Genomic DNA, 17,131 nt, shown 5'->3' with positions numbered 1-17,131 from the left:
GACAAAATAATTTCTAGAATAGCAGGTTCATTACTCTGCTTCATGAAGGATAAACTTATCAGTATAGTAAATCAATAATTTTTTGGCTTATTTACTTTTAGCAGATAAGATTCCAGGAGAAACAAAGAATCCCCTATTAACACATTCTGCTTCCATGTCAACTTGAGACATAATTCTTAAATTCATCATATTTTTCACTTTCTACAGGCCAGGTGGTTTGTAGCAGAATTCCATCTGAATATCATTTCTGTGTCTGTTTTGATCATCATATAAGTCCTTTTCCACTTTTATTCCATGGTCTAGTTCATGGATTTCTACATAGTTTGTTATGCTGATTTACAATATCACTTCACCAAGTCTTATCTATTCTATTCCTTTTGAAGAAAGTATAGCTTTCCATTGCCATATTCCAGGGATAACTAAATATCCTATTAAGTTCCAATTATGCCTAAGACTTTCTTGATCACAATAATCTTAAGATTTCAAATTCATATATCCCAAGGAAATACTAAAGAAGGGAAAGGGACCTGTATGTGCCAAAATGTTTGGGCAGCCCTTTTTGTAGTGGCTAGAAACTGGAAAATGAACAGATGCCCATCAATTGGAGAATGGTTGGGTAAATTGTGGTATATGAAGGTTATGGAATATTATTGCTCTGTAAGAAATGACCAACTGGAGGAATACAGAGAGTCTTGGAGAGACTTATATCAACTGATGCTGAGTGAAACGAGTAGAACTAGGGGATCATTATGCACTTCAACAATGATACTGTATGAGGATGTATTCTGATAGAAGTGGATATCTTCGACATAGAGAAGAGCTAATCCAATTCCAATTGATCAATGATGGACAGAATCAGCTACACCCAGAAAAGGAACACTAGGAAATGAGTGTAAACTGAGAGCATTGGTTTTTTTGTTTTGTTTTGTTTTGTTTCTCTTCCCAGATTATTTTTTTTTTTATCATATATTTATTTATTTATTTATTTATTTATTTTTTTTTATTATTATATATATATATATATATATATATATTTTATAATATTATCCCTTGTATTCATTTTTCCAAATTACCCCCCCTCCCTTATTCCCTCCCCCCGACGACAGGCAATACCATACATTTTACATGTGTTACAATATAGTCTAAGTACAATACATGTGTGTGAATATCATTTTCTTGTTGCACAATAAACATTAGAATCCGAAGGTACATGCAACCTGGGCAGACAGATATTAGTGCTAACAATTTACATTCCCCTCCCAGTGTTTCTTCTCTTTTCCCAGATTATTTTTACCTTGCGAATACAATCCTTCCTTTGCAACAACAACAACAACAACAAAATTCGGTTCTGCACATATATATTGTACCTAGGATATACTATAAGATATTTATTATGTATGGGAATGCCTGCCATCTAGGGGAGGGGGTGGAGGGAAGGAGGGGAAAAACTCGGAACAGAAGGGAGTACAAGGGATAATGTTGTAAAAAAAATTACCTATGCATATGTACTGTCAAAGAAAATGATATAATTATAAAAATTAATTTAAAAAAAATTTCAAATTCACTTTGTACCCATAGCCTGCACATTTCTGACATAATCCCTGTAAAGAAATCTGAGACAACAATATTTATAACTGCTCCTCTTCCTAGATATTGTTTCTTCCTTTCTACTGGACACTCCCATTGCTATTCTTCCTATATCATACTTGCAACTCTTCATAATATGTGGTTTAGAGATTGCATTTGGGATGTTCTCTTTTTTTCAGTTGAAAGCCCTCATACATTCTTTTCTCCTAGGTGCTCATCTTAAGCCACCATTTAAAATTAAAATTCTATTCTTAAGCACTATCTTCTTAGCAAGATGTTCATTTTCTGTATCTTCCTTTCTCTTCATATATTCAAATTATGGCAATGATAAAAAACATCATCTAAAATCTTAGATTTCTGAGTAGAATTTTATATTTCCTGAAGATTTCTTCTAGATTTTTCTGGCAGTATGATAGTGTGGACCTGGAAATCCTAAGACCCCATGTCTAGATTCTAACCCTGTCACTGTCCAGATTACTTTAGTTGTCATTTAACATCTCAGCCTCCACAAGGGTTTTGACTAGATAACTTCTATTATCTGGATTAACTCTTAATAGGTCTATTAGGTGACCTCCAAGATAATTTCTAACTCTAAACCATTCAAAAGTCACAAGAAAAAGGTAGTTTTCTTCAGGTATTAAGTCTCAGATAACAAGATATCCCTCCAGTTGATCATATTGCACTTATGATTGTTTCTATATTCCTTCCACAGCAGAAAATCACTCATGGCCAGAACTTGTTTGCTTCTTCTGTCTGACTTCATTATTATATGTCTATGAAACCTGGAATGTATACCAGCATCATGCCAGGAAACCAAACTGCTTCCATTTGAATTGTCTTAAGAAGATTCTCAAGGTTGCCTGGCAATATACGATACCAGACAATGAGGTCTTTTCTCAAATGGACTAAATTACCAAGCATTCAAACTCTACTGCAGAGAGCACCACTTCAATGGACTGGCCACATTGTTCAAATGCTCATTATATATTTGCCAAAAAAAAAAACCAAAAACCAACTACTTTCTGGAGAACTCTGGGAAGAAAGATGCTCACATGATCAGAAGAAATGATATAAGAACACTCTCAAGGTCTTTCTGAAGAACTTGGAGTTGATTGCATAACACAGGAGATACTGGCAAAGGACTATCCAGCATGGCACACCCACATCCAAGAAGAGGCTGTGCTCCATAAATGAAGCAGAATTGCAGTGTAGTTTAACAGAAACATGAGAGGTGCAAATTTAGAGACATCTCCATGCCAAATATTTGTATAGATTATTTGTGCCCAATCTATAAAAGAACATTCATGCTCACATTGATCTGATCAGTCACAGTCTATACTTTACCTTAACACCAACATAGGGATATCATTTTGGTCTTCTTCAAGAACAAAGGACAATAACCAACCAGAACAGTTACCTGTACATAATTAGGCACTAAATAAATGTTTATTTGATTCAATGAATGAAGCAAATTTGATATCATCTATACCACTGAAACTTGGTGTGATGGAGTCTATGTTTGGAAAACGGTTCTAGAGAGGTATGTATTATTTAATAGGGACAGAATAGGCTAAGGAATTGGAATGAAGAGGTAATATAACTTTATATATTATACAAACAGGTTTATTTGAAGAAATCCAAAACCCAAGGGGCAATGAACTGTGGTGAGTATTTAGGTGAATATTATAAAAAAGAAACCTGAAAACCTGAGGCCCCAAGATATAAAATTTACATTTATTTATAGATCTATAGATTCATGTATTGTAACAAAGTCTTCCAGAAGCTGATTCATGCAGGATTGCATTTTGCAAGTCACTATGTCCTAGTTTTATGACATCCTTTGTTCCTTCTCAATTAGCCCTTTGACAGGGTTTTCTTCCTTTATTATTTTAATGTAAAGATTACTATATAGGTATGATTCTTATGGTCATATACTTAAGATACACACTTTAAAATGATTTAGTTACATTTCTAAGGTTAACTAACGCAGCAATTTCCCTGACATTACTTCATAGTCTGATTATCCACAGGGCTTTTTTTTTAAATACTCTTACTATAAATCACAGTTATTTCTTTATCCTAATGATTACAGCTCATAAAAGATTAGAAAGGCTATAAAGAACAAAACATTCAAGTCATTAATCTTTTTCCTTTCAATACCAAATGAAATCAGAAATTAAAAGCAACATTGTTACTGTCTTATATAATAGAGACTAACAAGACAAAAGGAAGACATGAGGAGTTAGGAAAAGAGCTCTCAAACCTGGAACAGAGACAACTTCAATTGCCCAGGTATCTGTGAGCGATCTTTGTGCCAAAAACAGAAGAGTTATAATATACAATAATAAAGCTATCCTTAATGATAATTTTATTCTCCCAGTGTTGGAGGAACCAGTGAAAGAATCTTCTATCCTGGGCCTGATTCCAAGTAAAAATGAAGAGCTTTTGCTCAAGTAGAAATGAAAGTAATATCAATGAGAAGTTATATATGAAATTACCATTTCATTCTAGAACTCATGCTGTGGAACAGGACTTCTTAAACTTTTTCCACTCACCCTTTCTTGCCCAAGAAATTTTTACATAACCCTAGGCATATAGGTATATAAAATAGGTAGAGACATCAAATATTTACTAAAAATAAATCATAATTTCATGACCCCCCATATTCAGTTATGCAATCCCATATAGGGTTGCAACAAAGAAGCTTTGTTCTAGAGAGAGAGAAAAACTGGGTATATATATATATATATATATATATATATATATATATATATATATATTCAGACTACATACATATACATATATATATATATATATATATATATTCACACTATAATCTGAAAAGCAGGCAAGATTTGGGCACAGAAGATTCAAAAAGTTCAGAGAAAGGATAGATAGGATCCATAACCTAAAATTCTACTGAAAAAGTCAGTCCAAAAGGTATGAGAAGTTCAGAAAAATGAAATTCTGCAGACTCAAAAAATCAGGGGGGAGGGAAGAAAAAGATGAAGTTGTCCAAAAAAGATTTATGTTAATACATAGGGAAAGAATTGACCACATTTTTAAAGACATCTTTCCTGACAATTAAGGCTATCTATCCGTGGAATGAATTGCTCTATAAAGTAGTGAATTTACAGTTAAAGAATGTGACAAAGTTGAGACTATGTCCTAGTGAGGACAACTGCCGGGTTAGAGAATACCAAACATTACCAGACAGTGTATAGGTCCCGCTGTCCTTAGCCACTATCTCCAACTGCTGTCCTTGGCCTCGGTTGTGCGTATGTCTCTGGGACTTCTCTGAAGGGGGAGGCTCATAGGGCACATAAAGGATAAAACTGAGAAGACGGAGCTGTTGGCTCTTCCAAATCTGTTCCAGCTTCCGCATACTCTCCTGAAGCTGGTAGCGCTCATTCTCATTATTCCAGATCTGGAATGATAGAGCTCAGTATTGAAAAGGGTTTGAAGGACCCTTCTCTACAATATTTATAACAGTGGCGATTCAAGCTTCACTTAGATATATCCTGTAACAGGGAGATCACTAAAAATAGCCTATTTTAATGCTAGACAGCCTTGACTATAAGGGAAATTCTTCTTAAGGAGGCTGAAATTTGAATCATTGTTCTTTCACCTGTTGCTTCTAGGTCTGCCCTTCTAGACAAGAACAACAAATCTGTAGTGTATTTCCTATTACAGCTAACAGAAATTTTCTTTTTTCCAGCCAAATATTTCTAGTTCTTTCAAGAGAACTTTCCATATTTCCCTTCACCTTTCTATAGGCTCTCATCTGAAAATGTCTCAATTTGCCAGTGTGCCTTCTAAAAGGTTATACAGAGAAGTGAACACAATATTCCAAATGTGGTCTGATAAAGACAAAATTATAAAAGCATTCCCTTAGATTGTATTAGACTTTTCAATAAGCAATATGTATATACAGATCTACATATATTTATCTCTAGTCCTGGTCTGTTTCTTGAGCTTTTGTCCTATATGTCTCATAGTGATTTGAAACAACAAATTCAAAGCAGATATTTTCACTTGAAAATGACCTCCACTTTTTACATATATGATTTACTTTTTGGACCTACGCATATAATTTTATATTTATACCTGCTAAACCTTTCCTAGATGTTTTTAGTTTTATATTGCAATGTTGGAGAGGACACAAGAAGTCAAAAGACCTTGAGTCTCCTAGTTTATAAAATATAGATAATAATCCTTGCCCTGACAACATGGATCATTGTATAAGGATAAAATGAGATAATCAGAGGGAAAGGCTTTTATAATCATTAAAGTACAATAAAGTTAACATCTTTATCACCACTATTATTCTGTCATCCAAATGATGTTTTAGCTATCCCTCTCAGCTTTATGTCATCTGTAAATTTTTATAAATTAACCTTCTTTACCTGGATCCAAATCATTAATAACATGGAACAGGGTCAAGGACAAATCTCTAGGACACCCTATTGAAGACTTCACTTGGGTTGAGCATCATTAATAAACATTTCCTGAATGTCATTATTTAACCAGCTTTCATTTTGCTATTGTTTTCACTAGATAGTCTTCAACTATTTATTCTGATATCTTATCAGAAGAAGGTTTTATGTTATTTTTTTCCAATTTATCTATATTTATCCATGAATTATTTCCAATTTACAAATGCTTTGCTGAAGTTAAGAGGTATTGGGACTATGGCATTACTTTGTTCTGCCAAACTAATAGCCTTATCAGAAAAGGACATGGGACTAGTCTAGAATAACATATTCTTAATGGACCCACCTTACTTGGCCCTAATATACTGCTTTCTTTTCTACCCAATCTTCAAAGGAGGGGAACCTGACAACCTGCCCCTCACTCATACTAACAGAAATTGTTATGGATATAATCATTTTGAGGCTTCACAAGTTAAATCCAGCCTAACTAATGTCTACCTCCACCCTCCAGCCCAAACCCAGCCTCAGTCCTACCTGAGAGATTCGATTTCGGTATTCTAGCAGAGGGTAGGAAAGCAGCTGGCCCAAAGTCAGGAGTTCAATGTTCTCAGGGCAGCCTGCCCCCATGGCTATAGAAAGTTAGGAGAGCAGGTCAGAGTGACCATGTGGGCTCTAGCCTGCTCAGCTTTCTCCACATGAGGAAGGGATGCCCCATCTACTAGGCAGGGGGTATATGGGTAGATATGTAAAATGAGAGAAAGAGGACAAGAATCTTAGGACTTATTAGGGGAAAGAGGGGACCCTATATCCAGTGGGCAATGAAAGAAGGAAACCAGAGAAAGAAAGGGCCCAAGTCCTAGAACTGATGGAAAATTGACCAGGTTGACTAGGACATCTCTTGCTTCTCCACCCATTGACCCTCTCTCCCACCTCGAAAAATGGCGTGCCAGCCGCTGAGTTGCAAGTGGGAGTAGTCCATCATAGACAGCACTGGCAAATAGCTCCGAAATTCCTCCACCAGACGCATACAAGTTTGTATTACGGGATTTGCCACCATGAATAGCCTGCTTAACTTGATGGCCTCAGTCAACCATTCATCTGTCTTGTCCCAGGCCAAAGAGGTACTGAACTAAGGAGAATGATGGGACCTCTCAGCAGGTCCCACTAGACCTTGATAAATAAATCAAATGGCTTTGTCTGGGCTGACACAGGAGTTGAGTTAGGGCAGAGGAAGGGCAGGGCAATGGTGAGAGTTGTGCTGGAGTGGATAGGATTGGTTGAGGACGTGGAAGGAGACTGAATCAAGGGAGGGATAGAATTTAGAACACTTCTAGCCCAAAAACTACCCATACCTTTCTAAAAGCCAGACATTTCCATTCACTAATTTGCTCACTAATCACACGAAAGAGATGCCAGACACGCTGCTGCAGTAAAATGGGCTGGGGCCCTCTTTGAGGCTCTGGCACTGGCGAGCGTTCCCCTGCAGAGGAAGGAAGTACTTCTAGGACCCTGACTCTCCCAAGGAAAGGAGTGGGGGAATTGTAGATGAATGAGACAGAGACAGAGACAGAGACAGAAACAAAGGGCATCACAGTACAAGGAATGAATTCTGTACCACTTAGGATGACATAGGCATGGTGCAGCTCCACCAGGTGGGTAGAAATGGAGAAATATCTATGCTCCATTTTGATAAGTTCCTGCTCAGTGCTGTGCTGGTCCTGGGTGGGGTCCATGAAAGGATCGCTGAGAGCCTGGATGCTCAAGTTTTCCATCTCTTTCAGGGCATCTGACATCATCTCCAGGAGTTGGGGCACCAAGGTGCTCTGCCTGCCCAATAGGATCTCAGAGGCCTGTTGCCGCTCAAAGAGGAAGGTCTCCCACACGTCTAGCAGCTACAGGCCCAGAGCAAGAGATAATGAACCACAGGGGCTCTCCGAGGGAGGCCCAGGGACTCCAAATGAGGCACAGGGACCCTGAGAGAGGCACAAGGACCCTGAGGGAGGCACAAGGACCCCAAAGGAAGCACATAGACCCAGGGAGGCACAGGAACCCCCAGAGAGGCCCAGGGACCCCTGAGGGAATGGAGAGGACAAGCCCTGGGAAGAGTCCTGTCCAGCATGTTTCTCACCGCAATCTCCAGCCCCTCATCTTCATAGGATAATTTGCCAAAATGAGATCGGATGACATCATTGAGAGCACGCACACGATCTACTCGTTCTTCCAGGTCTTCACTCTTCTCATTGGCCTCTGTCAGCTGCAGGCACCTCACCTCAGGACCCATGCCCTCTCCCACCAGCTCCCACCCAAAGCTTTCTCCTCCTCAGCTTCCTCCCTGTTTATTTAACTGCCACAGACTAGCACCTTTCTTTTCTAGAACCTAATCCACAGAACAATCACACAGAAGACAAGCACCACCACCTCCGTTTCCACACCAAATGAGGAGCTTGCTTTGTCCAAGGACACCACTATCAGAGCAAGGCTCCATGTAGCCAGGGGCAGGATCTTTCCCATGAGGTCCCTGGGTTATAATCATATATTCATATGCCCACCTTCTGGAAACACTTGGTAATGGTCTGGATGTCATCAATGATGTTTTGGAAAACTTCTACAAACTCTGAGAGTTCATTCACAAGCTCTTCACGTTCAGTGTCTCTCACACTATTTATCTGAGCCAGGATATCATCCTTGACATTCTTCAACTGTGACCCTGGAGAAAAAAAAAGTAGGCTGGAAGGAGGCAGGTGTCAGGGAGATGAGTTATTTAGGAAAAGGATAGTGGGGTGAATGGGAGCAATATGGAAGTTGAGGAAAAGTGGAAGAGAGGATAGATGAAAGGGAAAGGTAGGGAAAGAGCAGATGAAAAGTTGAGGGAACAACTCAGTTTGGACTTTGGAGATGAATGGGCTATGAATAGCTTGGATTTAAGCAAATGAGCAGAGGAATCTAGAACCAAATCATCACTGATAAACCCAGTCACATAGAGCTGGATTTCACATGCTGACTCCACTCAATGTCTGCCAACTTGGATAGTGTTACCACCTAAGTACTCCTTACCCCCAAATAGGAGGATATTTTTTAACCTTGGATTCCTGGCCTACAACTCTATGACTATCAATACCTTGCTCGATGAGAAATACTTCTGTTCTTGAGACTATAGCCAAGGAAAGAAGCCTCTAAGTCGTAGTTGAGACATTGACACACATTCCAAAGGGATGGCAGCAGTAGGACCCAGCTGTTGAGCTGCCAATTGAGTCTCAGAATCTAAGGGAAGTTGTAAAAGATGCCAAGGATCCAACTATGAGTTTCAGTTTCACAGACCCTCAGTCAACTTCCCAGGATATTAGATCTAGATATTAGAAATTCCAGAGGAAATTTCATTTTACACTCTTTACTAAATGACCCTGAAATACAACTTGAAGGATAGATCGTCCTGCCCTCATTACTATTCCTGGAACTGACTCTGGATTCAGAAATCATTGAAAATTGCAGTCCTCTTCCTACTGCTACCATTCTTGTCTCCTGGTTCTTTTTTCTAACAAACACTCCTTTTCTTCTTCAAGTGCATTTCTCTTCACAATTATACCTATAAGTTTAGAAGGGCAATGATAGAGAAATTCAAGCATAACACACCATGGAAAGGTCCTTAGAAGTGCCTACGATCATAATAACTTACATTTGTAACACATTGTAGGATTTGCAAAGTGCTCTCTTCACAACAAGCCCAGGAGGCAGGAAGTATGGAAATCTATGTTGCTATGGTAATGGAGATGAAAGATGCTTCCACAGAATCTACAAGCCCTGGCTTCTGGGACATTGTCTAAAAATCTCTGGAGAAGATAATGTCAAAGTTTTGAGGAAACTAAATTCAGAGGTAAAGATTTTGTCCTTCAGGGGCAGCTAGGTGGAGCAGTGGATAGAGCACCAGCCCTGAAGTCAGGAGGACCCGAGGTCAAATCTGGTCTCAGACATTTAATACGTCCTGGCTGTGTGACCCTGGGCAAGTCACTTAACCCCAGCCTCAAAGGTGGGGGGGGGGGGGGAATTTGTCCTTCATTGTGGTACCTTGTGGACTTTCTAGAACTGAATGATCAGTTGGCTTTTTGGATTTATGCTTCTTCATATTTCACTCTGAAAGGTATTGCTGCTTCTGCTACTGTTTTAAGTTAACCATATAAATAATGATGTACTAAGAGACACTAATCTATCGGTACTGTGCTAATCGGGTAAGGGAATGGGGGCCTAAACCACAAGGTGGCAGCATGAGTCTGGAAAGGACTATTTATCACTCTGGAAGAGAGGAATTTCACTGGAATAGCAGGGTTCTACTCCACTAACTCTTCCATAGAACACTACCTCAAATATACGGAGAAAGCTGTCATACCTCTCCTGAACCTCTGAAACCATTTCTTCAAATGGTCTTCATAATCCCTACAATTCCACACTATTCTAGTTGTCTTCCTCTGAGCATGCAGTTATCCAGATTATTAATGTTCCTCTTAAACTGTGACATCTAGAAGTAAACACTCAGATGTGGTGTGACTAAGGCAGAGTAGAAAGATACTATCCTCATCTTGTGCTGGGAAGTTAAGCATAAGTTTGAGCAGCTTAACGTCTCACCAACTTTTTTGGCTGCCACTTCACACTGCTGACTCAAGTTGAGTTTGTGATCCATCCAAACCTCCAGACCTTTTTCAGACAAAGTGTTGTCTAGCAGGGCCTCCTGCAGCCTGTTATGTGTGAATTGCATTCTTAAACCCACATGTAAAACCGTAAATTTATCTTTATTAAATTTTATCTATTACACTCGGCCCATTATTCTAACCTGTAGAGATCTCTGTGGATGCTATTGCTGCAATCTTAATGCCACCTACAATTTGATAAGCATGATATTTATACCTTTAATTTGATTTTAAATGATCCCCAAATCTAGGTTACAGGCCTTTTTTCTCTTGACCTTTGTCTTGCGTCACTTATTGCCTATTAGAGAATTCCACCTGGAATTTTATAGGAATATCAAATACAGAAATTCTTGTAGTCATGGTGCTTTTCATTCACACAACTACCACCTTATTTCAGATCTTCCTAGTTTAGAATATTGTAATAGTCTTTTAACTGATAAACATCAGTTAAAAGATATCCTTGAATACAATTTCTCCCTTATCCAATCTATCTTTCTCACACCTACCAAACTTGAAGTATAAATTATATCATTCTCCTAGTCACAAAACTTCAGTAATTCTCTGATATCTCTACAAAAAAAATTCAATCTAATCACTTTGCTCCTCCTTAGACTGTGTAGCCTAACTTATGCAACTTTCTGTTCTTTTACAACTCTTGGATTCTTTGATAATATATAAGAGACTCTTCTCTCCCTCTCCCCATCCCCTCATCAGGATTTTTTTTTCCAGGGTGGGGGGGTGGGGGGGATGATCAGGGATAAATGACTTGTCCGGGATCACACAGCTAGGAAGTATCAAGTGTGTGAAGCAAAATTTGAACTCAGTTCTTCGTGACTCCAGGGCCAATGTTCTATCCACTGTGCCACTAGTTGACCCTCCCCAGAATATTTTTCAATTTACCTATGAGTGAGAATTTACAAGAAAGAGACCACTTCTAATCCACTATAATCCACCATTATCTATTATTCTTCTCTATGTACATGATACTCATCTCTAACACAGTGCCTTGCAAATAGTGGAAGCTTTTAAAGTGGTCATTGAACTGAACTGGATTTGTGTTCTACAGTGTGTAGTTGGGGCAAAGAAAATAATAAGATTCAGAGTGCTACTGATAGGCCAAGTACATTAGGTGGTAATGAAGAGGAGACAGGAGAAAAAGAGATGAGAGGGAGCAATAAGGGAGAGCAAGAATAAAAAAAGGGAGGAAGGGAGGTATGAAAAGGTAGGGAAGGGAAGGGGGGCTAGAAAGGAAGAGGAAAAGAATGAGGTAGGGCAAAGAGGTCAGGGAAGGGAAAGAAAGAGAAACGAGTGAGGGAATACAGTAAAGAAACAAGAGAAGAAAACTCACCAATGTCTGTCTGCACACAGTTACAGTTGAGCCGCAGCAGTAGATTTTCAGTGAACACCACAGTGGGCACCTCACTCACTCGGTTCTGCCAGGATTCCAGATCAGTGAGGAGCTTCTGGTATCTTGTAGCAGGCCAGTTCTCAATGGACTCCAATTTCTGGGGCCCCCAGTTTTTCACAAACTGGTGAATGTTCCTGAGCCATTTGTAATTCTGACAGAACTTCTTCACTTCTAACAGCATATCCTGGATGCAACAGAAGCAATGAGAGGCTATGGGGCACAGTCCCTTCTGCACTAACAGGAATAGGAGGTAAGAGAGTTGAGTAGATGAAGGATGGGGCCTAGAAGAAATAGTCTAAATTAGGGAAAGAACAGCACCAGTCAAGGAGGGAAAGAGGTCATTAAGTATTAAGGAGGTCTAAGCCAGTGGAATTCAAAAGGAGAAAAAAAAAATAGTCAGACTATGGGTAAGGTCTACAGGAGGACAAGAGGGAGGGGGAGAGAGAGAGAGAGAGAGAGAGAGAGAGAGAGAGGGGAGAATGGGGTAAAAGAGAGTAAGAATGGAGAAGGAGAGGTGAAGGAAGAACAGAGCAGGGGAGTTCTCTTACTCCCTACCTCTAATAATGTTTTCTGGGTAGCCAGAGACTTTTGGATTCCATCATTCGTGTCCAAATCATTCTGTAGCTGGATTCGGCTAGGAGGGGCATACTGGGATTTTATTCTGTGGCCGAGTACCTGAAGAGGTCTGGCATTAGAGTTGGGCTTTCTGGAGCGCACCATCTCTGTCTCAGGGCCACAAAAGATTCTGACGGCTTCATTAGATTGGGCCCGCAATGCCAAGAAAATAAAGGTAGAGTCTAATTCCTCTTCATCCTCTTCTTCCACTAGCATAGTTGAAGTGTTCGTTGTGCTTCCTCCCATCTGGGCCTCATCTGGTGTCCACAAAACATACACTCTGATACAGAGTCTGTTTCATGTATCCCCATCATATACAAAGATCTATTAAAATCAGCTCCGCCATATACACAAATACAGATTCACACAAGTCACATAAGCACAAACCACCTTGGGATATTACATGTTATAGATGAGTGATTCCAGACTGCTGGGGAGAATGCTAAGTATAATGTGATAAGTAAAGGGAGGAGCAAAAGCTTTAAAGGAGACATTTTTCCTCCTCCTTTGAGAAGGTTCTCTACACTCTTCAGTATGAAAAGACGTATGGAGACAGATAGAAAGACTGGAAGTGGCAGCCATCTTCTCAATATTCCCAATTATCAACTTGCCTCCTCAGAAAATTCAGGGATTTTCTCCTTGGGTGAGATCAGGGCTTGAGATCTCATTTCACTCTAAGCTAAAGAGCTCTTCAGTCTACATATTTTCTAGTATATCCTAATTTGTATTATTTCTCTGAATGCTTTTTGCAATATGATTCAATAAATAAGTTTAGTCACTTCATTATTTGTGCTTCACATTTTGTGTAACTAGGATTTGGTAGGAAGGAATTAAGCTTGTGAATGTAAGCTTGGGGTAACCTCCACTTAAAATCTATAAGAAAGGTAGTTTTTGTTTTATATCAAAATCATAGCCATAGGCAAGCAACATTAGGCAGGGAGTGGAAGGAGTGGTGGTGCCAGATGGACATAATTCAAGTTTCAGACCTCTCTTTTTAAAGAATGATTATAAAACAATCAGCCTCAAGCCCTTTCTCTTTCTCCCTCAAGTGAGAATTTCAATCTGCAATCTCCTGGGAGAAGGATTGGAAAGAATGCAGAGGTGATGTCTATCCAAAAGCTTCACAAAGGTAATCCATGTAGACCTACATCTTTCATGGGCAGCACAGTTATTCTCTACATACATGCATGCATACATAAATCCATGAGCCTACTCTGACACTACTTTCAATTAGTTTCCCTAATTAGCCTGCTTCAGTTTCCCTAATTGTTCTGCCTTAGTTTCCCTAAATTGCCCTACCTCAGTTTCTTCAATTGTTCTGCCCCAGTTCCTTGAATTGTTCTGTCTCAAACTCCCTGGTTGCAACCCCCCTTTTCTGCTCATTAAAAATGAGATAATTAGGATTGTGGAACTCTGACTCCAGATGTCCTATCTCAGATAGAGATATACCTAATTGGCATTGTCTATTATCTCTTAAGTTTCAGACTTCCTGGCTCTAGTTGGATACCTCCTAAGTCCTCCCGATTTGAAGAATTTATGGTCCTACCTCCCAACCTGTCAGAACTGAATTGATGGTCTGTTTCTTAGAGATTGAACTCCACTCACCCCCCCCCCCCAGCCTTTGTTTACCTCCCTGAGCTTAGAGCCACATATATTTCAAGGGAAACTCACATTCACTGCTGGATTATTCTCATTCAGCCCTGGGATCAAAAATGGATTCTTTTGGTCCCAGAAAATCTCTCCCTCACAGAAATTCAAATAAAAGATTAAAAACTCTTTAATCTATATCTTGCCTCAGTTTCTCCAGCATTACACAATGAAGAAAGCATGAACAATTTTGTATCTATATGTGCCCTCCTGGATATAGGTCTTGCCAGGGAAAAAAAAGGTCTCTGAGGTCCATGTAATGTCTTATATGGCAAGATGGTATTATGACTTGCAAGTAAATTGGATTTAAGTGAGGCTGTCCAAAACCACCAGCTACACTCTCTCCTCTAGAGGGTCCAATGGCAAGATATTGATCAGGATGCCTGGAGATGGTCCCCAAAGGTAGCATAAGGAGACCAAATGGGCAAATCAATTCATCCCACTCTGTCTCATTTAAAGGTAAGAAGTGAATCAAATTAGTAGCATTTCAATAAAGTGTGAAAAAGGCCTTGACAAATTTAGAAGTCTCTGATATGATATTAGATGAATTAGAAATGACACTGTTCAGGAAGAGTGTTTGTAATGGTTGAAGAAATATGAGGCTATCAATAAATATCAAACCACTTTAGACCCAAAGGAATTTGGAGTCAAGTGAGTACAGGTAGCAGAAAAGAGATTTGTCTCTGAGAGGAAAAAATCACTTGGGAGATGGAAAAGAGATTCCCCTGGCTTCAGCTTTGGTCTCCTTCCCCTGCCCAAACTTAGCCAGAGGGGGACCTTTCAAGCTTTGCGCAGTCTAGAGTATCATTGTATTCCCAGAATAACAATATTTGCACTAGGAATGGAGAAGAGAGTGAATCCACAAGGAGCCTTGTAAGGAAACTACATCTTGCATAGAGGAAAGTTACTGAACATTCCATGAAGGGAAGAAAAGGACTTCTAATATGGAAACTGTAAATTACCACCTTTCCACATGTTCTTAGCATAAGTCTACTTTTCCCAGGACTCAAATTATATTTGTGAGTGTCTATGTCCCAAGCTGGAAGAGCATGTTTTACATCAATTGTTCTTACTACATGCCATCACAGTAAATACCATTTACTCAAAGCTAATTAAGTCTAGCTGACTAAATAATCAACTGACAACACAATGGGAAATATATTGGTGGGAACTCATGAACTACAGAGCAGAACTACAATCAATATTCAAATCCTCAGGGCTACTCTTAAAAATCCTGAAAGGATATAGCCAGATGAGTTCTGGGACTCCAACTGATGGTGGAAACAGGGTTGGAATAAACACCCCAGAGCACAGGTGGGTGGCACAGAGGATAGAATACCCAACTTGTAGTCAGGAAGACATCTTCTGGAGTTCACATCTGGCCTCAGTGTGACTCTAAGCAAGTCACTTAATTCAAACAGGGCCACACAGCTACTGAGTATCTGAAGAATAACAGCGGTACCCAGGCCCTTGTCTGCTTCAAAACCTGAATTCACTATCTGATGCATTTTGACAAGGAAAAGATGCTTCAGCACTTGATGCTTGCTCCACACTTGGTTATTGTCTTGGTTGAGCCAAAGGAATGTGAGAGTGGCCAGGATACTGCCCAGTCACCGCTGCCTCTCCCCTTCCCAACCCCAACACCCTACCATTGCCCTTGGCCACGGGCAGCTCCTCTCCAGTGAAGGTCATCGTAGTTCACAGGACTGCCAAGTTGGGACCTAGGATGCTGAGATTGATGCGAGATTGCATTGGTGGAGGTGTCATGGGGCAGTTCCTATAGGATGATGTGACTTCAGTGTAGTCTGCCAGCTTCCAAAACACTACTACAGGAAGGGACATGAAGCAGCAGTGGTGGCCCAAGCAGCAGCAGCAGCCACACAAGGTGCTCCTCGAAACCCTGAGTTCCAGGCAGCAGGCAGGGCTGGACCACAGCTGCAGCCTCCACATCCAGTCCTTCCCACCCCCACTCCCTTCCGGGAAGCTTGAATGGGGTGGAGTTGGGGGGAAGACTATAAAGGTCATACTTACTGTCAAGGTGAATTGGGTCAAGAAGGGAGGAGGAACCTTAGCTGGGCAGGGCTAGGCTAGTTTGTTTCTCTGCAGCTGTTAGCCCCACTTGCCGCTTTGGGGATCTGAGTAGGGAAGGCCTATGAAGTTGTGGACTGGAGATTCGTGCAGGTTCCTTCTGGAACCATTTAATGGTAAGTACTGAGATACAATTTTCCACTCCATCTTCTGTGATTCTTGTTGGACTAAAACTTTCCCCATTCATAGTTATGGATAATTTCTTCCCTTCAAAACTAAGGCACGTATTCATGTAAAGGTACAATGTAAAAAGTTGGTCTATACCAAATTTCTTTCTACCAACCTTCTAAATTTCCCAGAAATTTTTATTAATTAGTGAGTCCTTTCTCCAGGATCATGAGTTTGGGTTTATCAAACGTGCCATTTAGCTTCATTTGTTTCTATTATGTAGCAAATCATTTTTGTGATTATTGATATACAATGTAGCTGAGTTTGCTATTGTTAGATTCTGTTGCTTAGTGCTTTTTTTCATTATCTCCCTAAAGAATTTTTAAATCTATTAATGAACTTTACAAATTTATTATTTTTCTATCACTATAAAGTAATCATTTTAATAACTTCATTGATACAGTACAGACAAGTAATTTAGATATTGATCTTTTCATTATCTTGGCTTAGCAATTAGATTTGTCTTTATTTTTGTAAAGAATATTTTGTAGTTGTATTCATATAGG

General features: G+C 39.6%; 1 protein-coding gene across 1 annotated transcript in view; it reads right to left on the bottom strand.

Annotated features, from left to right (window-relative positions):
* DNHD1 (dynein heavy chain domain 1) overlaps positions 1 to 17,131 on the bottom strand; it is a 120,225-nt gene that overhangs the window by 56,019 nt on the left and 47,075 nt on the right. Inside the window, exons 12-20 of the mRNA XM_074302538.1 lie at positions 12,663 to 12,979; positions 12,048 to 12,291; positions 8,570 to 8,727; positions 8,149 to 8,274; positions 7,636 to 7,912; positions 7,373 to 7,500; positions 6,951 to 7,149; positions 6,555 to 6,649; positions 4,798 to 5,014 (exon numbers count right to left, since the gene is read on the bottom strand). Coding sequence (XP_074158639.1) covers positions 4,798 to 5,014; positions 6,555 to 6,649; positions 6,951 to 7,149; positions 7,373 to 7,500; positions 7,636 to 7,912; positions 8,149 to 8,274; positions 8,570 to 8,727; positions 12,048 to 12,291; positions 12,663 to 12,979 — 1,761 coding nt within the window. The remainder of the gene's footprint in view (positions 1 to 4,797; positions 5,015 to 6,554; positions 6,650 to 6,950; positions 7,150 to 7,372; positions 7,501 to 7,635; positions 7,913 to 8,148; positions 8,275 to 8,569; positions 8,728 to 12,047; positions 12,292 to 12,662; positions 12,980 to 17,131) is intronic.

Source organism: Sminthopsis crassicaudata, chromosome 3 (assembly GCF_048593235.1).
Source record: "Sminthopsis crassicaudata isolate SCR6 chromosome 3, ASM4859323v1, whole genome shotgun sequence".
NCBI classification, from domain to species: Eukaryota; Metazoa; Chordata; class Mammalia; order Dasyuromorphia; family Dasyuridae; genus Sminthopsis; species Sminthopsis crassicaudata.
The sequence above is the reverse complement of the archived record's forward strand: the minus strand, read 5'-3'. Positions and strand labels throughout refer to the sequence as shown.